Raw genomic sequence first — 22,757 nt, 5'->3', positions numbered from 1 at the left:
AAAAAAAAAAAAAAAAGGAAAAGAAAAGAAACGCGGCTGCAAGTCTTTAGTCTGGGCAAAGGAACGACCGGCACCGAGCGAGACGCGAGCAAAACTGGAGGCTTCGGTGGGGGAAATCCGCGTGGACGCGTCGGTCTTGACTCAAAACCACCAAGAACCTCAGGTGCAGAAATCCATCGGTCCGTCTTTGACGAGAATTTTTAGCAAAACGAACTCTGATCCGTTTCCTCAAGTACCTCACATCGTGTTAACAGCGGAGTTGGCAAGGGCTGGCTTGTTAGCGCGACACACAACCTGTGGGAGCTTCGGGCCCATCGCGGTGAAGGCGCCGACGCGAAAACGATGAGCTCTGTGACTATAACGATACCCTGGCAGCGGGTATTTTAATTTTTCATTTCTCTGTTTTTAAAACCACCTCCAAGGTTCACCAGAGACTGGCTACTGCCAATTCGTCCAGCTGTTCCAGAATAAAGTTGGGGTCTTTTCGGCGATCACCTCTTCTATTATTAAATGGATTTTCACTCTCAAATGGTCTTTTTTTTTAGCTAATCGGGTCAGTCCTACCCCTGCAGAAAGGTATATTTTTTTTTAGCCACGTTTATCGTATACTAGTAACTTTGAACTGAATGGGGAGCCTGCTGTTCATTCCAAAGTTTCAGGTATTACTTGTGTGACATCTTCTAGAGTCTCTAGGACTATTTTTGGTTTTCTCTTTTTTCTTTTTGGAAACTGTGCATGCCTGCCCTTTGATTTGAGATGCCTTGTTAATTTATTATCGCATACCCTTCTTTTGGTATTCCTCTCTCTACGCTATCTGTTCGGTTCGTATTTATTGGAAAACGAGGAGCAGACGAAAGCGACTCTTCTCACRCGGTTGTGGCGCTCTCTGGGAGGGGGATTAGCTCCATCCCGTACCCAAAATCCAGCAATGTTACCGGGAACGTTACCCGTGTGTGTCCGTCTGTCAGCCGCGAATGTGTATCGCTGCCCTTCTCGAAAAACGAATCCTGTCCTCCCATTGTCCGTAGGTCTTTTTAAAGGATTTTTAAAAGAACTTCTTTTTTTTCGTTTTTCCTGTTTTTATTCTTCTCCGTCGCAAAGAACTCGGTTTCCTAAATCATACGGGAGCAATAGTATTTCTTGATGTTTGAACTACATCCATACACTTGTACTGTATTTTGTACTGTAAGGCAGCTGTTTCCAGTAATGTCCTGCTGTATTTACCTATGTATTTTGTTCACCCGCGTTCAGTTCTTTGCCGCGGAGAACGAATTGCCACCCGGTTTCGGCGGACGGAAGTCGCCCTTTAGCGCCGTAAGACAGCTCCGTCCCGCGGATTAGAGCTCGGAGGCGGCGAGGAGGATTTGAGGCCGCCGGCGGACGAGGCTGGAACTCCGTTCCTTGCGAGCAACGTACGGTTCCGCGCGCGGACCAGCATCTCGTTTCCTTGCTTCAGTGGTGACTGACTTTCTGTTGCTCAGCTGCTGCGAGCCGATTTGGTTCTTGCAAAGACGCAGGCGGTACCTCTCCTTTTGAAGAGGATTATATATATATACGTATATATATATATATATTCTTTTTTCTTTTTTTTTTCTTTTTTTTTTTGGGCTGAATTGCAGTAACTAGCCTTACCTTTCTACTCTGTGGTAGCAACGGGGTCTTCGCGGGCCTCAGCCAGTGGCTAAGCTGTCGTTAGCTGCCTAGGAAATCCGTGGAAGAGGAAAGAGGCAAATATCACACACGCCAAAAAAAAAAAAATACATATATATCTCTCCCACTGCCGCACATGGCGTTCGCTTTGGCAAACAGAAACCTTTCTTCTGTAGGCGTCAGGCCAGACAAGTGATGTATCTATGTACAGAAACCTTCCGCAGCTCCATTTGACCTTCCAGCAAACAGGTGATAAGAACAGAGCGCATCGGGGAAGAAAAATCTCGCAGCAAAAAAAAAAAAAAAAAAAAAAAAAAAAAGAGCTTTTTAACCTGCCAGCGGCCAGCGAGAGCGATAAGAGCGATTCTGAAAGGTGGGTGGACGAGCCACGGGCGCAAGTGAGGACTGAGGTGGTTTTCGAAAGGGGGGAGATGTTGTTTTCTTCTTTTTTTTTTTCTCGGTTTATTCTGCAGCGGGTCTTTGACCCGCTTTCCTGCTCTGGACGATGGGTTCGATCGCAGCGGGGGCCGGTTTGACGTTTGGGATCGCTGCCGGAGGAGACGCTTCCGTTCCGGAGACGGGAGGCGATGGGGGAATCGGGGCGAGGAGGAAGGGAGAAGGGATATCGCCTCGCTGCCGTTTCCACCAGGAGATGGGAGGTTTTTTACCCCCCTCCTGTACGCTTCTAACACCGTTTAAAGGTGCAGGGAGGATCGTGCAAAATATTTATTGGCTTGTGCTTAAAGTGGGATGATTTTTATTACACAAATCCCTTCCTCCCCACCCCCAGCTGCACGAGCCGCCCTGGCTCCCGAAGCCGTGCTGCCCACGCCGCGTTCCTGCCTGGATCTGGCTCGTCTGGATGGACCGGGCCGCTCACGCAGTCGGAGCAGCCTCATTCCCGAAAACGTCTCCCTTCGGCAGGCTGGGAACGCGTAACCTGCCGGTCCGGATAGGCACGTGGGCTGGCGAGGACGGCTCGCTTCGGTGCGTTGCGATGGGGCCGAGCCACGGTGGAGAAGAGCCGGTCCTGTCCTTGACGTGGCTTTGGGTGGAGAAGGCAGCGAGGTGGTCGCGAGCGGCAGGTTGGATGGTTTTGTTGTTCCTTCATATATATATATATATATATATATGTATATGTATATACACATATATATGTGTGTGTGTATATATATAATTGGTTTTTTGGTTTGGATTCTGTAGAAAATGGGCAAAACTCTTTTCAGAAGGGGGGGAAATCCCAAATTCTTGGAGCTTCCAGATTTCTGTTGCCCCAGAAAGGACAGTTGGAGAGTGTAACTCTATCCAAGCATCTGCTGTACAAAAGGAAATGTAAATCTTGTATAGCGCCCCAAAAACCTAATGTAAATACCTGAGACATCTGGGCCGAAAAGCCCAGAGATGGGCCCCTTGTCGGAGCCCGGAGGTGGCCGTCCGCTCCCAGAACTGCGGCGAGACCCCCGCGGGAGCTGCCGCGGTTGTGCAGCGGGTTTCGTTCTGCCATGACCCGCAGCTCCTTGAAAGTCGGAGTCAAAATTGCTTCAACTTCCCCGCTCCCCTTTCCCCAAAGAAGAAGAAGAAAAAAAAAAAAAAGGACCGATTATCCTGTCTCGTTTTCAGTCGTTCAGGGTAACAGGCGCAAGAGGTTGGTTACAATAATCCCCTCATATTGAGTGGTCCATCGCTGACTGCACACTTTGGCTGTGGTGATCGCGGAGGATGACTTGCTCAGACGGGACCTTTCCCTAAGCGAGGGTGCGGGGCAGCGCCTGCGCCCTAAGCGATTCCGAAGTGACTAAATTTGCAAGCGACTTTGCTCTCGAGAGAGTGGCGGTTTCTCTTGTTGGCGGGGGGGGGGGAAAAGAAAACACAAAAAAAAAAAATCGCCGGCGCGCGATCCACGTGCCAGCTTCTCTTTTAAAAAAAAAACAAAAAAAAGGAAAAAAAAAGAAAAAGAACCGTGAGCGAGTGATGACGGTACTTTAGCTGATGCACAAGCGATCTCTCAGCAGATATTCGCCGAAGGAGCGCCGCCTCGACTCCCGCCACGGAGCTGGGGGACGCTGTCAAGTGGTTTCCCTTCGGAAAAGCAGCCCGTTTCCGCGGCCGGTTCGAGGGAGCCCTTGGCGGGAAGGGGGACGCGGAGGTTTCAAACCGGAGCGGCGCGGCTTTGCGCGCACCGTGGCTACGAGAGGTCTCGCAGGGGAACAAAAAACCAGGCTCGGTGTCTTGGTGAAGGACGCTCGGAGAAACATTCTTTGTAGGTTGAGGCTCTGCTGGTGAAAACTGGCGCGCGGGCGGTCTTCCTCCTCTTCCTCCCGGAGCCGGATGCTCGGATAACTCGGTAGGGGGAACGTCAAGCCACCGTCAGGCGGTGCGGTGTGTGCGCGCCAAGCAGAGAGCTAGCGTTTTGTGCGTCCGTGTAAGTTCCCCTGCCCTTCCCTGCTTTCCTTCACAGCGCATGCCAGACCTGCCCGATTCCAGGTCCTCTTAGTTGTACGTAGAAAGCCCCCGCGACGTCCCGTTCTGCTTCGGATCTGCTGGTGGTGGTGAGAACGGTGCTCGGAAAGGTGCACGTCGGAAAGCATCCGGCCCCAAGGGGCCATGTTTGGCGGCTGCTTAAACGGGAGGGAGCGAAAGCCCCGGGAAATCTTGGATCTAGCGCGCTTTGAGCTGAGCTGGGAAAGGAAGCTACTAGTGAAGAGGGTGACACGTGTGTTGGCTTCTAGACATGGTGGTGGCGACCATCGGGCTTGTAGCACGTGAAATCCCGGAGCCCCTAGGATGGCTTCTCTTTGCTTCGTTAGTCCCGTGGTTTGTGTCTGCTCCCGCTGCCGAGCTCTCCTTGTGCGCAGGGGGAGGAAATCCCGGGCTCGCGCGCCCAGGGACGCGAGGTTTGGGCTTGCGTCGGCGGTGCCTAGCTGCTTGGCGTGGCGTCGATGACGAGATCGCAGCTTCGAGGCCTTAAAAGCACGTGTTAAAGGCGGGCGAGAACCCGCTGCGATTTTATGGCCTCGGAACAGCGATGGGGAGACAAGCTCCCCTTGCGTCAGAGCGAGGCCACCGAAATGGGGCCGGAGAGAGAGCGAGAGCCGGGTCCGTCCTGCCTGGCGGCGAGACGGCAAAGGGGGACGCACCCGTGCTCCGGAAGCGCTGCTTTGTTGCCTTAACTCTCGCGATCGGTAGCCAAGGAGGCTGCGTGGGCGAGGCGCGCAAGACGGACGCGGTGCGGGCGGCTCCGAGAGCTGGGAGCTGGCGGCGAGCCCTCGGGGCAGGAGTAAGCGCGGAGTTGCGGCACGGAGCGGAAAGGAGGCTGCTGGGCGCCCGCCCGCGTGTCCTCGTACCGCGAAGCGGGAAAACGGCGGCGCTGGGTGCGAGGCAAGCAGGCGGGAGAGTCACGTCCTCTTCCGAAAGCTAGAGGCAGAGGGAGACGCCGAGTCCGTGGGCGCCGCAGGGCTGCGACTGGCTTCCGCAATATCTGCTGAGAGACCAAAACGTTCACCCCGAAGTACCTTGACGAAAGAAGAAAGTTTTATTCCTCTTATTTTTTTAATGAAAGAAAAAAAAATAAAGCAAACCATGCACTTTACGCGGCCCAGCACGGGGCTGCCGGCGCCCGGAGGGGCCCCGTCCCCCCTCTCCCCGGCGAGCGAGCGACCCACGGCAGCGGGGCCGATTCTCATTCCCTTCCTCTGGCGGCCGGCGGGGCGGCTTCGGGAGATGCCGGGGAGCGGCCGGCTGTTGCCGAAGGCAGGTCCTGGATTTACCACTAGCAAAGATGACGCCCGACGTGACGAACTCCTCATGCTAGCGAGCACTCCTTACCGTAGCAGATTTTTGCAAAATGGAGTTTTACAGTCTATATTTAAAGAATTGTATGTTTGTAACAAATAAAAAGTATGCGGAAAAGTGAATGAAAAACCCACCTGGCCCCCGGTCTCGCTCATTTGACTGCTGCGGGGGGCGGGGGGGGGCCTGGGAAGCGGGCAGAGCTGAGCTGGGGCGCTCCGTGACACCCCAATCTCTCCTATGGGTTGGGTCACGGTCCCTGGGGGTCACCGGTGCCACCGTGTTGCTAATGGACAGGGGGGGGCTGGCCCCGGGAGCGCCCGCTGCCATCCGTGCAGAGCCACAGGGCGCTGTCGCCTGTCACCTCGGGACCCCCCAGCTCCCACTGTGCATGGGGGTGCGTGGGGGGGTGCGTAAGGAATCGGTACCCCCGCGTACATTCACGTGGGCACGGGATTGGCACGGGATTGGCACGGCACACACGCGTGTGACCAGTGCCGGGGCACGTGCAGGGAACAGCAGCGTGTTCGCGTGTTCTCCCGCGTGCGTAGCCACACGTGTTCCTCCGTGGGTGGCTGCTGCTGCGCACCCGTGCGTGCACACGCGTGTGCCCACGTGAGCTCCGTGCTGGCGCGCCCGTAGATGAGCCCAGCGTACGCGCAGCGCGTACGGCGGGGGCTCGGCGCCCCAGCCGGGAAGGAGGGAGGGAGGCCCCGGGTGGCGCGGGCCCACGGCGGGCCCGCGGGCCGTGACGCAGGCGCCGCAGCCTGCGCTGCATTTAGCTCTGCGGCTCCCTGCGGGCACGGGCTCATCTGAGGACACGGGCGGCAGCCGTGTGCGCATGAGCTGCCTCCCGCTCGCGCGCGCGCGCGTGCCCACACCGGCTYGGCTCGGCCCCGCGCGCCGCGGCCCCGCGGCAGCTGCCTTCCCCGAGGCGCTGCAGGCAGCCCGGCACCCCCCACCTGCCCAGACTCCCATCCCCACGAGCCCCCCCGGGCGCCAGAGCCCTTCGCCCTCGATGACTTTGTGCTTCGGGCTCCGCTAGGAGCAGCCAGCGGTATCTCCAGGGACCGCGTCTCGCACGTCCCCCGGATGCCGGCGGACGCAGCCCCCGCTGCCAGCTGCTCCGTCCCCCAGCCAGAGCCGGGACAGCCGTGGCGGGGGGGGGGAGCCAGCCCCACGCTGAGCCTCGGGGACAGCTGTGGGGGCCCCGGGCACAGCAGGCGCCTGCAGCAGTTGCTACACCCGGGGCAGGTGCAGACAACGGGGGCCGCAGCTCCGGTAGCAGTAGGGGGGACCGGGAACAACTGCGAGGAGGGGGGGGCTCGGCGCTGCCAGCCCCTCGGCAGCGGTGGGGCCACCCTGGCACCGCCGAGCCCCCCCTAGCGGCTGCGGGTGCTCCCCAAACCGTGCCCGGTGTTGGTGGGAAACTGAGGCACGAAGAGTGGCCGGGAGCCCTGCTGACCTGGGCTTGTCCCCACAGTGCCGTGGCCAAGAGAGGGCGATGGCGGCTCAGCGCCTCAGCTCCATCCACGTCGCCGCGGGACCTGCCCTCCTCCTCCTCCTCCTCCTCCTCCCCCCACAACCAGCCTGGCACTCTCTTACCTCCTCCAGCTTCTCCTCCCTTGGCGGCATCCGTCCCGCGTGTCCCTGCGCAAAGTCCCGAAGGGCGGAAACCTGGAGGGCAGCCTCGGCCATCAGGGAAACACCAGCAGCAGGTCAGCTGCTTTTTCGGGAGGGCTCGGACACCGTCGTTGCTAAAGCCCGGTGGAGCTCAGGCTGTTGCACGTGTCGTCTCGCACGTGGATCCCAACTCATGTCCAAAATGTGCCAGACATGCCCAGTTTAAGCCTGAAAACGTGCCTGGATAAAAGATCCCTGGAAAGACATGGAAGGCGAGCTCTTCTCCGGACCCCCAAGCGCCACCCAGCAGCATCCTGGAAGCGGCTCTCACCAGAAAGCTGCTTCGAAGTCTCCTCTCCCATGAGAACTAGGGGTAGAGTAAGGTGTTTTTCACTGATGGTTGCTTTCTCCTTTTCTTTTTCCCTTGGGAAACGAATGCTCGGTTGTGGGCATCCTGCTTCAGAGACTCATCCACGCGAGGGCCTTCGTTAAGCTCCCAAAGCAGCTCCATTTATTTATCAAATCTTGCCCTCTAAAAATCCAAGGTTTCTCTTATAAATAAGACCGCTTTGATGCTCTCGTCACTTAAACTGAATTTGGTTTGATGATCAGATCCTGAGGAACGGCTCATTATGAGGAATCGGAGGTTATTTTCTATGAACAGCTCATCTGTAACACTGTCAGTCCTTATCAAACCCAAATTGCCAGTGACAGTTTGGACAAGAAATCTTTTGTTTTTGACTTTCCGCAGTATTCGATCCCTGCTAATATTAGCGACTTTTGGGTTTGAACCTCGAGGTGAGAAGCTGCCTTTCGACCTGGTAGCATTTGTTAAAATCTATTTCTGGGGGCCACTGAGCTTTGGGGAACATTTCAGACTCAAACTCAACCCAGTCTAGTCCATTTTACAACCTTTCCCCAATGAGGTTTTGCCCTAATCAAATTCTATTTCATCCCTGTTGCCCCTTCTTCCAGTCTCTCACACTTCTAATGCACAGGCTAGTACCATCCTCTATTTTCATATTGTGTGAAAAACACAAAATAATTGAGGGCGGCACCCTGCCAAGCCACAAGGCCTTTTTTTTTTTTTTTTTTGGCATCACCTGGAATGAATTCCCGCTCGTGAGCTCGTTTTGGTGCTGCCGGTTCCATAATTCGAGGCRTCAGATGCTACCTCGAGGCAAGGGAACCTGCACATGCCGCCGCGCGCCCCGGGGTGGCGATGCCCCGGCCTGCTCGGCGAGGCTGGGCCAGAGCATCCGCACCCGGATAACGTCTTTCTAGGTTGCTTCTCCTCACTCAGGCTGCACCTCGAAGCTTTCCAAGTCGCTGTGGGGGGGGTCACAGCGTGGTGCAGGCTTGGAGGGAGCCTCACACAGCTGCTGCTCCCTCACCCCGAGCAGGAAGGTGGGAAGATCCGGCCTCTTCTTGAAAAAGGCGGCAGAGAAGGAGGAGGAGAAGGGGAGAGATCGGGGTCTGCAAGGCCCCTGAGAGAAGGGACTTGGGCAGCCCTGCCCCTGGCGGTGGCGACAGAGGTAGCAGCCGCCTTCCCCGCCCCGGCTCCCCTCAGGGCCGCCGCCGCCTCCGGCCCCCCTCCCTCCCTCTCCCCCGCTTCGCGCAAACAAACAAGCGGAGGGGGGCGGGGGGAGAGAATGGGCGGGAAAGCCTTCTCTCCTCGCGTTGGCTCCTCTGGCTGTCAGTCCGAGTAGCCCCGCCTCCCTCGGCGAGCTCTGCTCTTTCTATTGGCCAGCGGTCGCGTCACCCCGCTGCACCGCCCACCAGCGCAGGCGCGCTTGGGCGCGCCTCCCCCGCCCTCACCCCTGCGTGCCGTGTGCAAAGGAAAAACAGCCGTTAAACGGGCCGCGGGGCGGGGCCAGCTAAGGGGCAAGAAGTGGCACGGGGATTGGCCGGAGCGGGATGTTCAAACTAGTATGGGGCGCGCTGATTGGCTCGGGGCCGCCGCGGCAGGCCAGGCTCCCTCCTCGCGCTCGGGCGGGTTATTGTCTGGCGGCTCCTGAGGCGGCTCCAGCGCGGACTCGGACCGGAGTTCAGGCGGCGACACCATGGTGAGGAGCGGGGGCCGCGGCCCGGCTCGGCCCGGCTCCTCCTGGCGGAAAGGCTCCGGGCTGCCTGCGCGGCGTCGGTACCGGAGCCGGTGGCAGCGCGGGCTGAGGCCGGGCACAGCGGCGGGAGGGGCCCCGCGCCCGCGGGGCCGCCCTGGGAGCTCCGGTCCGCGGCGGGAGGGCCCTCCCGGGGCGCCTGGCCGCAGGCCCAGGAGTGACAGGGGCTCCCGGGTGTGTGTGGGGGGAGCTGGAGCCGCTTCCGCCGCTGTCAGCGGCCAACCGTGGCCGGCACCGGCGGGCGGAGGTGCCTCGCCGCAGCCCCGGGGGCCCGGCGCTGCCGCTGCTCCAGTCGGCGTGGCGCGGCGGGAGCGGCCGGGGCCTCAGCGGGAGCCAGGCGGCTCCTGCGCTGGGTTCTGTCACTGATCCGTGACCTTGGGCACGGCGCCTCCGCCTCCCTTACCGAGGGGGGCTCCGCCGAGAGCCTCCCTTCGGAAGAGGAGCCTAGGAAGTGCGCTGAAGCCCGCTTCAACCCCCCCTCCCTGCCCCTTCCTTCCCCGGGGGTGCCAGCGAGCTGCCGGGGTTGTGTAACAGAAACCTCTTGCCGACTTTATCGTGTTGCTTTGTGCGAGGCCCTTCCAGATATATTTGGAAGAGCATATGTGGCAGTTCCCAAAAGGCCGCCCGCCACATCGATCAGCCTGGCAGGAGGCGAGCGGGAGAGCTTGCGGCTCACTTGTGTGGGCTCACTTGTGTGCGTAGCGCTGTCAAAGCTTTCACGAGCGGCCTGGAAGATTACTGGCTAAGGGCAACTTCCTTTATCTGGTCGGTTAAGGTTTTGGAGGGAAACCGCCTCTCTACAGTTATTTTCCATGCTTATGTATTTTTAAAGATTATATAGTAAAGACCAGACAGTCAGGCACGTAAAATGCATCAAATGAGAAGCGAGTACCCTGAAGTAAGTACGTCAAGTGGCCGAACAGCCTTTCTAAGGTAGTCCCTGCCCCCGAGGAATATTTGGTTTCCGCTGTTTAATTTCTAGCTGACAGCTCCTCTTTGCGCTGCTGCTGTGTTTTAGCTTTCAGCACAGCTCAGCGCTGGCTTTTCAAAGCAGCTGATTCTGTGAGAATCTGGAGGAGTGAGCAGAGGGGTGGGAAGAGAAGACTTGAGTTTTAATCTTCTCTGGTGACTCTGCTGCATGTTTGTTTGGCCTGGCATCTAAAACTTGTGAAAACCATTGCAGCTTTTGCTGCTGTCAATACCTGCTGTTTGTTTACTAACCTTGGAAGAGTGCTTTCAAGTAATGTTTGTCCAGGGTGCTGCCAGTTTTTGGCTGGTTCACCCCCAGATCTGGAGATGGGATGCCTAGAAGCTTGCACCTGGATTTTATAGATATTTATTAAAGTCAAAATGTATCTAAGGAATACCACTTTCTGTCATGAGATCAGCATGCCTTTTTTTATTTTCCTTTCTGTGGACAGTTGCAGGGAGCTAGCTGTGGTCTATAATTTAGGCTCAATTGCTCGGGATGTATATAAGGAGTTTCCAAAGTCGGAGATAAGGGCCCTGATCGCTAAGGGTTAAAGTGGAAGTGCGCTGTGAGATTATGCAACTGTGATCTTGCTGTGGAAAACTTGTGCTCAAGGATATCTTGTAACTTCTGGCAATAGATAACAAATTGCTTTTTCAAGTAGCTTTTTTGTTTCCAAAGGACTAAAGTTACTTACCTGCTGTGAAAGAGTAACATTTTAAATCCAGTGTGGCTTAAATGTAGGAATGCCTTCTAAGAACAGCTTATTGCGGTGTAAACAAAGATAGCTTCTGGGGCGATTCTGCTGAACAGGATATGTTATTCAATGTCAATGGATCATGGTGTCATAGAAGCACTATAATTAAACATCACAGACTTCACCGATGGTACTGCAAAATGAAGCTGAGAATAGAAGCTAAAACTTCTGCTTCTTAAAAAAAAAAAAAAAAAATTGTGGGTGTGTATCTCTGTTCAGATCCTCTTGCAGTAAATGGGGGGAAAAAATATCCTCTTGACTCGGAATTAATGCAAGTCTTGCAGAAGATTGTGCAGGTAGGAGTTACTTAGGAGCCAAGACAGCACTTAGCGTTTGAGAAATGTTTTCCAGCAAGCAACTTCTTGGACAGAAAGGAACAACACCTTGTGTTCCTGCCTCGGCTAGGACACCAGCACCACTCAGCAAACATTTTGGAGCCACTCTCAAAGCATAGTGTTCGATGCCTTGGGCAAGAGATCTTTAAGTTGTTACAATAAACTGCATTGAATGCTCGAGGACAAGGTTTTTCTAAATTAGAAAGGCTCGAACTCTTCTGAAGAGGAAAATAATATTGATGGTCTTTAATTCCACTGCATAAACTAGACTTCTGATAATAAATTGCTCTTTTTAAGAGAGCTAGGCTGTGTTCCCAGGCTTCGCTCCTGGGCTGAGATTATTAGAGCAGCTCTCTTGGCTACAGCCTTTCTATAAAACACTTCCCCTATAGGAAAGAAAATGCCAGTATACGGAAATGTTGATCATTAATACGTTTTGGCTATAAAAATGGTTAACTAGGACTAGAAGGCATACCTTCAACAGCACAACTTCCTTTGATAGGGAATTCTTAACAACTGTTTTTACTCAAGTGAAGGGACTTGAACAAAAAAATTAATACACAGTAAATGTTCTTATTTGGGATTTCTTTGCTACTCTAGATTAGTGCTGTTCCCCAGGTGGCATTCAGAATTGGTAGTGGTGGGAAATTTCAGGCTATTGGACTTTTTCCTCTTTTTAGTCAATATAATATAAAGAATAAGCAGGCAGGAAGCTGCCAGCTAGAAAACTTAATGGAAAAGTAGGGAAGTTCACAGCTGGCTAAAAAAAGCTCTCAGTGTGAAGCTCCACTGTTTTTTTGTTTGTTTGTTTGTTTGTTTTTTCCCTGGAGCAACCTTACCAAGAAAGAGAAGAGCATCCCAGAATACCCCTTTCTAATTTTTGCACTGAATGCTGAAGTTTTGCCGGGTGGCATTTTCTACTTGTAAAAGTAACTGACGTTCCTGCTCCGTAGGATAAGAACAAGTTCGCTACAGTGAAGGGAGCGTCGAGTCTGTGCCTTAAAAATGCTTTTGAAAGTGTCTCCCTTAACTACCTAGGTGCGAGTAATCTAACGGTTGCCCTCTTTGTGAACAAAACAGAACCGACTGCTTCTAAAGGAAGTCCTGTTTTGGTGTCTGCTGCCAAAAAGATGCGTGCGTTTACCAGATGCCAACTGCCCCGCAGTGAGAAAAGCTGATTTTTCGCAGGCTCGGGTTGCCACGACCGTGTTTGTGTACGGAGGTGTGGTTGCTGGCCTGCGCGGAAGCGCACCTGTGCTGGCACGGCGCGGAGCGCTGGCATCTACGCTATTGCTCCTTGCCGCAGGAAGCTGGCCCGGCTCTTCCGTCGAGGACCTCRCCCAGCACTTCTCTGCTTGTATTACTGTGCTTTTTTCAAATCAAATGCTTTCTCATTGCAACTTCTGTTCGTTTGGGTTTTTTTKTTGTTTTTTGTTTTTTTTTCCCCCCCCCAGCGTTTGAGCTTAAACCGTACTGATGCTCCAGACTCGACATAAATACGTTGTATTAATATCCAACTAGCCGTGCACAGGCATGGAGATCTTCACGTCCTGTACAATGAGGCCTCTCCCGGGTTAAGCTAGTATCCTATTTTAAGGACCAGGTTAATATGCTCAATTAGTGTTACCTTCGTCTCCTGGGGATCTCTGAATGCTGTGGTTCCTTTTAAAGGACCGGGAAGGGATGGTCTGATTAGAATAGGTGGCTGGTTTCAATTTTCAGCTCTGTCACAGCGGGCTTTAATTCCACCCTTATTAGAAGGGGATGGTGATTATCCAGGGGTGTTAGGATTGTGGCCTCGCTACCTAGTGTAAAAATGGGGATTACAAGTAACCAGCGTGTTTCAGGAGTCCGACTATCCCCGTTTCCTTTGCAGAAGCTGTATGGGAGACTTCTCGACCAATCGCCAGTTGGGTGACTTAATTCTAGACTTATAGCTGCCTCCGTTTCTGTGCTGTTTCTTAAATGGACTAGAGTTCGGTTTGATAACGATAATTTAGAGTAGCCTGGGCAGAGGCACGGCTGTTAAACGTTATCCCCATCTTTGAGAGACTTCCCTTTGTGTTTGGTGGAAAATTTTGTCCTGTCTTTATCTCTTTTTTTTTTTTTTTTAATCTCTCAGTAACCTTGGAGAAATAGCCTAACAGACTGATGCAGAGGATGCCCTGAGCCCCCCTTGACATACTAAATGCAGAAAAGGAATATTCTCTTGATCTTCGCTTCAGGCTTCAGATGCGGCTTGTCTGCCCTGAGGTGGGAGAGGGCCGGCAGAAATTTTAGGCCAAATGCAATCCTTTCCATTGGAGGTTACGGGCTTTCTGAACGCCCTAGGTTTGGATCAGGTGTTAGTTAGGACTGCTGGTGTAACATTCTTGGTTAGACACTGCTTTCTTTAGCTATGAGTGGACTTCAATTTCTTTTAATATCACTTGAATCCACTGATTTCTTTGAGGTGGCCGAGAGCCTCATAAACCTGGGCTCCTGTGCAGTTCTTCCTCATTTCTCGGCTGCTTTCGAAGTTGCGTGTTTCAGGGCTTTGAGGGAAGTTTACTACAGACAAATAGTGGCAATTTTAACATACATGTGTTAAAATCTTCATGATGAAGTGATGACTGCCCTAATCATTGCAGCGACTTCAGCCACCTGTTGTAACACTGCAACATGACTTTTGTTAAAACCACGATGTTAGGGGCTCTCTGATGTTTTGCTGCTCCGGTGCAGGAAGGGAATTGCCCTTGAAACCTGTAGTCCCAAATAGCAAATTCATATGTTCAGAAATAGCATCTTGAAATACTATCTGTGTCAATGTATGCCTTCAGCTGGAACAGAGGAAATTAGTCTCAAATGAAACTATTCTCACAACTGCTTTTGCACACACCTGGTTTTCTGTGCATTTTTTTCCCCCCTCTGTTTGGCATCTTCTGGAAAATAATGGAAACGACAGGAACTGTAAAACTTCCAATCACATGTTAAAGGAAACTCCTCTTAAAGCAGCATGACTTGAAAAGTGCACTTCTGCATGGACCCCTCGAACTTGCTAAAACACTCGATACAATGTACTGAAAGTTATTACAGTGGAGAAACTAGTAACATGGAGCTCTTTCAGCTTGGTTATTTACTTGCGCTCAGGAGCCACCAATGAAGCCTGCTTGAACAGAAGGGAAAAATAAAATAGATGCTGTGCAAAATGGAGTATGTTGGTGTATTCTCTTTTTTTGAGTGTGTGTGTGATGTCTGTCCCACGTTGTCTTGGGAATCCAAGTTCACTTTCCATGACTAGCTCTGTGGTGTGTTTCACTGAAACGTATTTCTACACTGGTGTGAAACTGATAAATATGAGCTGTAGACTGGAAATGCTGTGCCCGCTTCTTACATATGCGATGTTACAGCTCTGTTTAGAGTAGAAGAATACAGTGGCTTCTTTTGGCAAGCAGAAAAACACTTTCCTGTTGAATAATTTAGTCTTGACAGCAGTTCCTGTCCGATGATGGTGTGAGAAGCAGCACGAGTTTAGTGCTTCCTGTGAAGAGGGGGAAGGATTTATGCTGAACCAATTAGCTACCCAAATTAGCATTAAACTATTACTGAGAAATAAAACTGCTTCAGGAGAAACTGAGGAGAGCAGGACAAAATCAGTTCAGGTAGATCCACACAGCGTCAGGCATCGAACTCTCTGGAGATTGGGCCCAGCACTGCGTCAAGCTCTGTTGTGATCAGTCGGGCAACGGAAAGCGGTTTGCAAACGGATTAGCTCCCTGGATGATGAGCATGTCAACACTCGCGTTTTGTCACTTCTCTTCCCGGTTGTCAAGCTGCYGTGATACGCGAGGTGTGGAGCTCTCGAATTCAGAGGCTGCCTTACGAAAAAGAAGAGGTAGGCCGCACCACGTTATCAGATGAGACAGCCTCTCCCCTGCCCCACCAACGGGCACCAACCCGTACTTTTGGCTGTGCTGCGCCACAGCCTGAGGTTTCCCTTCCATTTCTCTTCCAGTCTGCTGGCTTATCGGCGATCAAATGCAGCAGGTTTTGCGCCAGGATGAAAGACGTCAGAGGTTTGGCTCTGCGCTTCTGGGAGCCGCTGGAGAACCGAGATGGTTCAATCTGATCAATTAGCTTGTGTCAACTGTAAATTAGATGAGTTAATTGACAAAGAGGCATGGTGGGAAACGAGGAGAACTGCTTGTGGTGCTGCTAAACAGGTCGGCGTGTCGCAAGTCGATACAGCTGCTTACGGCTGCCTGGCCTGGGTGAAGGAAACGGTGTGGCTGTGTTCTCGTGCCTGTGCAACTGCAGGCTGAGTGACAGTGGCTTCAAAGAGCCCTGGGCGTGTGTGTGTAGGTACCTTCCTGCTGTTAGCGTGAACCAGGTTGGACTTCAGCTTGTTGCTATATTAAATACACCCACAACATTAAAGCTGGAGTACAGTTCAGCGGCCGCACCCTTACTCTCACCCTCCTGTATCGTAACACAAAGAACTCTCGCGTTCAGGTTGTTTGCGGCAAAGCATATTTGAGAGTCTGGAAAGTTTTAAGTCCCCATAAAGGAGTGCCATATAGTTCGACTCTTAATAAAACCTTCAAACCTTTTTGGGATAAACTTTCTGAATTGAAGCAGAAGAGATCGCTGTTTACCCATGGTTTGTAGCGCAGCTGTGCAGCAGTTCTTATTGCCTACAGGCCCATTTGGAGGGGGCTGTATTAATGCAAGTATTTATCTTTTTTTTTTTTAGGCTGGTGGTAAAGCTGGAAAGGACAGTGGAAAGGCCAAGGCGAAGGCAGTTTCTCGCTCACAGAGAGCTGGACTGCAGGTAATGCGGTACAAAGTCATTTGTCTGTGTTAATCTGTTCTCGTGGTAAAATGTTAATGGCTTGGGTAAAACTTCCAGTTCTGAGAGGCAGGTTACTGTAAATTCGTTTGGTGAAAACTTCTGGTTTTATTATAATGATAATGAAGACTGCTGAAGTTGTGATTCTTTTTGTCTTTTATTGTTACTTGGATCTTCTTCCAGTGCTCCTGTGATTATGGCAAGGTAATGAAAACTGTACAGCTTACAGGGTAGGGGAGACATTCAATGAGTACAGTGCTGTGTGCGGATGCATTTGCTCCCAACTGTTCCATGTTACTCAGGAAGGATTCATGCCTGTGTCCGATGTCTCTTATATGCCTTAAAAGGCTTAATTTGGATATTCAGATTATTGTAAAATTCCACGGTAAATCTGTGTGGAAGATCTGCGCTTTTTCCAATGCGTTTTGTGTCTCCCTAGACTTGACTTAATGCTCGTTCTTGTTAAAGTTTATGGTACCTTTGGTATTGGAACTTTGTGTTCTTGAGGGGAAACCTGCAAACAGTAAACTCGCTGGGTGTAAACTTATTATGCTGGGCGTAAGTTACTCTGCTGGCCAAAAGCAACAGCGTACAGTGTAATCTTGCCTTTACTCCCACAAATATATTTATAGAAGTATATAGCTTTTAACAGAGGGCGAGCTAAGTACTTTGATACTTGCCTGACGAGCGTGTAAAGACTATGACACTTTTAATCTTAAACTAAACTACTCCACAGTGATGTGTCTGTTGAAGAATATCTAAATGCAAGACTCGCTAGCCCTATTGAAACCAAGCTTGCATTTGAGTTATTGTGAGGGTTAATCCAGTTTAATACATCAGTAAGTGCTCGCGCTGTCTGCGTTTTGCCTCAGATTCCAGGCGTTAAACGCTGAGCAAGAAGTCAGTGCCTCGCTGTTAACCTCAATCTTGATTGCTTTTACTTCAGTTCCCAGTGGGCCGTATCCACAGACACTTGAAGACTCGCACTACGAGCCATGGGCGAGTGGGTGCTACTGCAGCGGTGTACAGTGCTGCGATTCTTGAGTATCTCACTGCCGAGGTAGGTCCCGGAGGCGAATGTCAGTGTCACGTTGCGCAGAACGCAGCGGGAGTTGGTCTCTGGCGACAGGGAGGCGGCCTTTATTTGCGCGCTTCCTGCTTGTCTGCAGAGATTAACGTTGCCTGGTGTAAAAATTGTTTGCGCCGCTAGGCAGAGCAAAGCTGCCAGTGTGGGGAAGTGCCATTAGCTGCTACCCCAGCTTTAAATCCACAAGAAAACGCGTTGTAGTCCCAGGTGCTTTAGACAGCTGCCCAAAAAGAGCAAGGAAAAGTTGAACGCGAGTCTTGGAGCTGTTGATGTCCAGCTGCGCTGCTGAGGGCTTTCAAAGTGACTCCGTATCCTGTTTGGCCTCAATTTAAAAGATATAGAGCCATTCCCCAGCATATGGTCCTTGTGACGCCGCTTCGCCTACTGGCTTTTCTTTTTCTTTTTCTTTCTTTCAGCTGATTAAGCTGGGTACAATCCAGATCAATGTTTTGTGAAGTTGATTTAACTATTGGAAAGTCTGTTTAGATTTTGATTTTTTTTTAATAAAAAAAGAAAGAAAAAGAAAAAAGGCTTCAAGGGAAAAGTTCTCGAATACACATCTCATGTGCAGAAGTGATGCAAATTGAAAAAAATGAGTCTGGTTTCCTACTCTCATGCGTGGTGACAGGACGCTGTGTGCCTGGTAAACTCGTTATCAACCGGGAGAGGACAGGAAGAGTCATCTGAAATTTATTGACGTCTTTTTCAAAACGAGATACTCTGAGTATACTGGGCTGCCTGGAACAGACTTTGAAACAGTGAGGTCTGCTTGTGCTTATTGACGATTTCTGCGTTCCAGCTGGCTAAATTGAGTTTGCTTTGAGGCCTGAAGGCTTACGGAGTGTCCTCCTAATTACTTGCCAGGTACTGGAGTTGGCAGGCAACGCTTCAAAGGATCTCAAAGTAAAGCGTATCACTCCCCGTCACTTGCAACTTGCTATTCGTGGGGATGAAGAGTTGGACTCCCTTATTAAAGCTACCATTGCTGGTGGAGGTATGTATGGTCCAGCCGCTCAATTCGACGGCTAGCTCGCAGCTGAGGCTCTGCCGGACTCTGGGGAGAGGCAATAAGTTAACTTYGTTTTGGTGGTGCCAGGCTGGAGTCCGCCCTAGTGCGTTGTGCTGACGAGTTGATTAAAAAACACAGACTTGGCAACGGTTGTGGTACCCGGCAGTCTCATGGGAAGCAGGACTGGGTGGGCTGTGGGTTTCCTCTGCTGCTTTTCCTCATGGTACGCGCTCTTGTATATTCTGTCCGAGCTTTCCCAGGTAGAAATAGTGTTTGTGTGTGTTGAGTTTGCCATAACCGGGACATCTGGTCCGGTGTGGGCACGGCAAACGTAACTGGGATGTTTGACATCTCAGAGCAAGATCCTCGCGTTGCATCCTGCTGATTCCCGAGGGAACCAGCCGTGCTGGAGAGCCTCATCTCACCCTTCAAATTGCATCTTCTGGAGCAGACTCGCTGTGAGAATTGGCCTCAATGTATGAACCTAAAGTCCTGCCTAAAATGCCCATGTCCTTCTTAGCAAAGGGTAAATTGCCTCCCCCTCTAGGATAATCAAATTTATGACGGAATAGCGTAGCCTAGGGAGAGACAGACACCTAAAACCCCCTGCAGCGTTCCGCACCGAGCGCATCGTGATATACGTGGCGGTCGTGAGTGGGATGGCTCATGTTTGGCACTGCACCCTTGCCTCCTCGCTTCCCAAAGCGGAGGTTTTACCGAGACGAGTGAAATACAGGAACGTACCTGAGCAACAGTGATAAATGCCAACCGCTTTAATCACGCTTGTCTCGTTCTGCGCTCTTGCCTTGGTGTAAGCTGTCAGCTTGCCGCTTCGGTGGATCTGGTTGAAGTGACGAGGAGCTATTCAGTGGGAGGAAATCAGCTCGAGTTGGAGTTATATACGCGTTAGTGCCGGATTATAGGATAGCAGGAGACCTCAAATAGGGAGAAAGAATTGCTTAGAGCTCTTCAAAAAGTGTGGCAGAGCGTCGAGAACTGCCTGGCTGCTAATATATGCGATGAATAAACCTTTTTTTTTTGAGCTTGGCTTGATGGAAATCTTCCCATTCTAACACGTTGTTCTCTCTGCAGGTGTAATCCCTCACATCCATAAGTCTCTGATTGGAAAGAAGGGACAGCAAAAAACTGCATAGAGAGGAGTTTTAACCAACCCTCTTTCTCCCTGTCATTGTACTGTAACTGGGACAGAAGAAATATGGGGATATGTGGAATTTTTTAAGAAATAGTCAAATGGAAGAGCATAGACAATTGACTGTAGACATGAGAAAACATTTGTATGTTCTTTTAGATTCAAAGTCGGACAAAAAAGTACCTTTGTCACGTGGCAGCAATTTGTGTGTTGATTGGCTAGGTTTCTCCCGTGTGTTTTATACAAAAATGGAACGGATAAAAAAAAAAACCAACACATTTTTTACAAAACTTGTGCTTGTGGTCATGAAATGATTGCTGGGATTGGGGGGGGGACTTGCAGGCAGAGCTCGCCCGCGGGGTGCACCTTGGTTTCACGGGGGGCTCTGTGGCCCAGCAAAAACATTACTGGGGTGCCGCAAATGTGAGCCGTTTTAATGGGATGTGGCACTGCAGGCTCGGTTGCCCTCGTCTAAGGAAACAGGCCGTCACACTCGGCGGCGGTGGTAGCTCTGCGGGGGACAAGCTGCTGTCACGCRGACAAAACCGAGGAAACTCTCCGTCCTTGCCCGGCGATGGTTCTTGCCTTGACCTGCAGCAGCAGCAGCCCGGGCTGCTTTTCGGCCTCCTCTTGCCGTCCTGCCGCAAAAAGCACGATGGCCGTCGCCGGTAACGGTGGGGAGAGGGGTGCAGCCTTCCCGGGTGGGGGGCGCGGGGGGCACCGGCTCTTCTCCCTGAAGCCGGCAGGACTCGGCTGCACCCGGCGCCTCGGAGAAGAACCGGCTTGACCTGAAGATAGCGAAGCGCCTCTGACCCGCTGGAGCGGAGCGGGGCCGAGCCGAAGGAGTGGCGGGAAGAGTGAGGTGTTGGGGAGCTTCTTCCCGGGTTCGTTAGGAGGCTTTTCCTCGCTTTTCCCCCTGCTTTGTGCCCACGCGAAGGATYGGGGCAGCCACATGCAAAACAGGCTGTGTTTATTCGGGGTGGGRGACACACGGGATGGGACGTCAGGCGTTTCTCTCGGTGGGTGCCACGTAGTCGAGCCCCAGGAGCTGGAAGATCTCCTCCTCCGTGGTGGCCGGCAGGAACATCTCCTGGGGAGGCAGCAGAGAGGTGCCAGGGTGTCCTGGGTGCTGGCATAGGGGCCCCCCACCCTCCCCACGGGGTGCCCCCCCCCCCGGTTCTCACCCGCTGCGGGTCGTAGAGGCCGTGGCTGCTGAGYGCCAGCCCCCGCTGGCGGCCGGCGAAGCGGCGGAGCTCGCGCTCGAAGTGCTGCGGAGAGGAGGCAACGCGCTGCCTTCAGCACRGGGACGGGGGCCGCCCGCTCGCCGAGTGGGTGCCCCCGCCTCGCTCCCTTGCGCACCCACCCGCGAGCCCGTCCAGCCGAGCAGGGCGAAGGCGAACTGGCTGCGCGGCGCCACCACCAAGTCCACGCGCGTGGCCCGCCGGGCGCCGGGGTCCCCCGTGCCGGGCAGCGCCAGGCGCGCGATGGCGAAGCAGCGCTCGAACTGGTCCATGCTGCTGCTGCTCGGCTCCTGCCCGAAGGTGTTGGGCTGCCTCTGCTGGTACAGGAGGAGCCCCTAAAGCAAGGAGGGGGGTGTCAGCTGTGCCCGCAGGGGGCCCAGGCGTCCGGGACCCTCGTTCGGCCCCCGCTGCCCACCTGCTGCTCCAGACTGGCGACAAGGGGCCCCAGCAGCGCCTGCTCTCTGCCCTCCTCGGGGTGGCTCAGGAGCAGATCCACGTCGTGGCCCATCGGCTTCCCCCTGCGGGCACCCATGGGGTGGGTGGGCACCGGGCACCTGCCAGGCCCACCCAGCACCCCCCCCAATGTCCCCAGCACCCGGTTACCGCCGGAAGCCGCCAACCAGCGTCACGGTGGCGTCAGGCAGGATGCGCTGGGCCTCGGCCTGCACCAGCTCCCTGATGGCCTCTGCCTCGGCCAGCGTCACCGGTGTGGCCAGGTCCTCCCAGTACTGCAGCCCTGCGGGGGGGGGGGGACAGGGCGGCGTCAGCACCCATGGGGGGCACCCCAGGGTGCCCCCGTGCTGCCAGCACCTCACCTGCCTGCTGCTGCCGGCTGAGCCGGGGACCGGCGGCTCGCAGATCCGCCAGCGTCCGCAGCCCTTCCTGGTACCAGCTTGCGGCCGTCCGGGTGCCCACGCCGAAGATACCTGTAAAGAGCTGGGGGACGAGGTGGCACCGGTGCTGCTTGGGGGGGGACCCAGCACCCACCCGTTCCCCATGGTGCCCCCAATGCCACGTCCCGCTACCTGCATGGTCCGGTACCGTTCCGACCGGCGCACGGCCTCCACCTCCGCCGAGCTCCCGTCCTCCAGCACCTCCTGCCAGCGTGGGCCGTCAGCCACTGCCGCCGGGGCAGGATTCGGCCTYGCGGGGTGATGCCCGCAGCGTCCCGGCCCCCTCTAGCCGTGCCCGGTGCCCCCCCTGGTACCTGGATGACCCTCCGGCAGTGCTTGCCGACACCGGGCAGCGCTGCCAGGTCCCGGAGGCTGCCGAGGCGCCGGGGCAGAGCCTTGAGTGCCGAGGCGGCCCGGGTGAAGGCCAGGCTGCGCGTCTCATTGCCGCTGAATGCCGCGTCACGTGCCAGCGTCTCCAGGGCCTCCTGCGCCAGCAGAACCCCGTCACCACCCCGGGGTGCCCCCTCGGCACCCCTGGGTGGGCAGGGAACGAAGGGACCCAGGCGTCCGGCAGGTGAAACGCACCGTCAGCATGGCGTTGTGGTGGGCGAGCGGGGTCCGGCGCTGGCACCCATAGGCTGGCAGCACCACAGGGTCGGGCTCCTTGCTTGGTGTCACCTGGGGGGGGGACGGTAGAGGGGACAYGTCGTTACCTGCTGGGCACCCACGACCCGTGCACCCACTGCCTGGATGCCCCCCAACACCCCACCGGGCCCCCCACGCCGGTACCATTTTGGCACCCCCGGTGGCCATGTCCCCCCTGCTCACCGGGAGCCGGTGTCGCGGCTCGATGTCCAGCGGCCGCCCGGCGTCGAGGCTCTCCAGGAGCCAGCTGAGGTCGAGCAGGGCCAGGCCGGTACCGGTCTCGGTTTGGTCACCGGGCGTGCTGCCCCGCCGCCGGGCCAGCCAGGCCAGCGCCTCGTCCGCCGAGCACTGCTCCGCCACCGCGTGTGTCACCGCCGCGCTAGCGGGACCGGGGCCGCCGTCAGCGCCGCTACCCCAGCGGCAGCTCCGGCCCCCTGGAGCCGCGTYCTCCCCGCCCCGGTCCTACCTGCCRGGACCGTGGAGGCAGAAACCGGCGGCCCGTGCCCGTCCGGCCAGCAGCGCCCGCCGGCGGGCCCCGAGCCCCCGCTCCACCARGCACAGCACCACGCCGGGGAAGCGGCCCGGCTCCGCCGCCTCCGGGAGCACCGGGCCCGCCGCGGCCGCCGTCCGCCGCCACTTCACCGGCACCAGCGCCATGGC

The 22,757-nt window shown here is 54.4% G+C and overlaps 2 protein-coding genes and 2 long non-coding RNA genes across 6 annotated transcripts; 2 read left to right on the top strand and 2 right to left on the bottom strand.

Annotated features, from left to right (window-relative positions):
- Positions 1 to 6: 6 nt before the first annotated feature.
- Positions 7 to 5,530, top strand: LOC112961658. 2 transcript variants are annotated; one of them, XR_003252078.1, is made up of 2 exons: positions 7 to 2,023; positions 2,441 to 5,530. It is a non-coding gene; the product is annotated as an uncharacterized LOC112961658 (long non-coding RNA). The 2 variants fall into 2 exon arrangements; XR_003252077.1 differs by having other exon boundaries at positions 2,124 to 5,530.
- On the bottom strand, positions 2,088 to 8,157 carry LOC112961659. Its single transcript, XR_003252079.1, has 2 exons — positions 7,045 to 8,157; positions 2,088 to 5,162 (listed from the first exon to the last, which is right to left on the bottom strand). It is a non-coding gene; the product is annotated as an uncharacterized LOC112961659 (long non-coding RNA).
- An 853-nt stretch (positions 8,158 to 9,010) lies between these two features.
- LOC112961652 (histone H2A.V) lies at positions 9,011 to 19,603 on the top strand. 2 transcript variants are annotated; one of them, XM_026057026.1, is made up of 5 exons: positions 9,018 to 9,128; positions 15,977 to 16,054; positions 17,019 to 17,132; positions 18,024 to 18,153; positions 19,261 to 19,603. In XM_026057026.1, the coding sequence occupies exons 1-5, from the start codon at positions 9,126 to 9,128 to the stop codon at positions 19,320 to 19,322; spliced, it is 387 nt and encodes a 128-aa protein (XP_025912811.1). In that variant the 5' UTR covers positions 9,018 to 9,125; the 3' UTR covers positions 19,323 to 19,603. The 2 variants fall into 2 exon arrangements, with proteins under 2 accessions (XP_025912812.1, XP_025912811.1); XM_026057027.1 differs by lacking the exons at positions 18,024 to 18,153; positions 19,261 to 19,603 and adding an exon at positions 17,576 to 18,017 and having other exon boundaries at positions 9,011 to 9,128.
- On the bottom strand, positions 19,490 to 22,754 carry POLM (DNA polymerase mu). Its single transcript, XM_026057032.1, is given in 10 exon segments — positions 19,490 to 20,408; positions 20,503 to 20,586; positions 20,682 to 20,894; positions 20,975 to 21,077; positions 21,163 to 21,295; positions 21,375 to 21,495; positions 21,585 to 21,656; positions 21,767 to 21,937; positions 22,038 to 22,130; positions 22,281 to 22,754. Coding segments are annotated over 10 exon segments (1,551 nt in total). The 3' UTR covers positions 19,490 to 20,321.
- Positions 22,755 to 22,757: the final 3 nt, after the last annotated feature.

The sequence above is a fragment of the Apteryx rowi genome, unplaced genomic scaffold, assembly GCF_003343035.1.
Source record: "Apteryx rowi isolate R43461 unplaced genomic scaffold, aptRow1 scaffold_1357, whole genome shotgun sequence".
Taxonomy (NCBI): Eukaryota; Metazoa; Chordata; class Aves; order Apterygiformes; family Apterygidae; genus Apteryx; species Apteryx rowi.
Note: the sequence above shows the minus strand (reverse complement) of the source record. Positions and strands in the feature narration are given on the sequence as shown.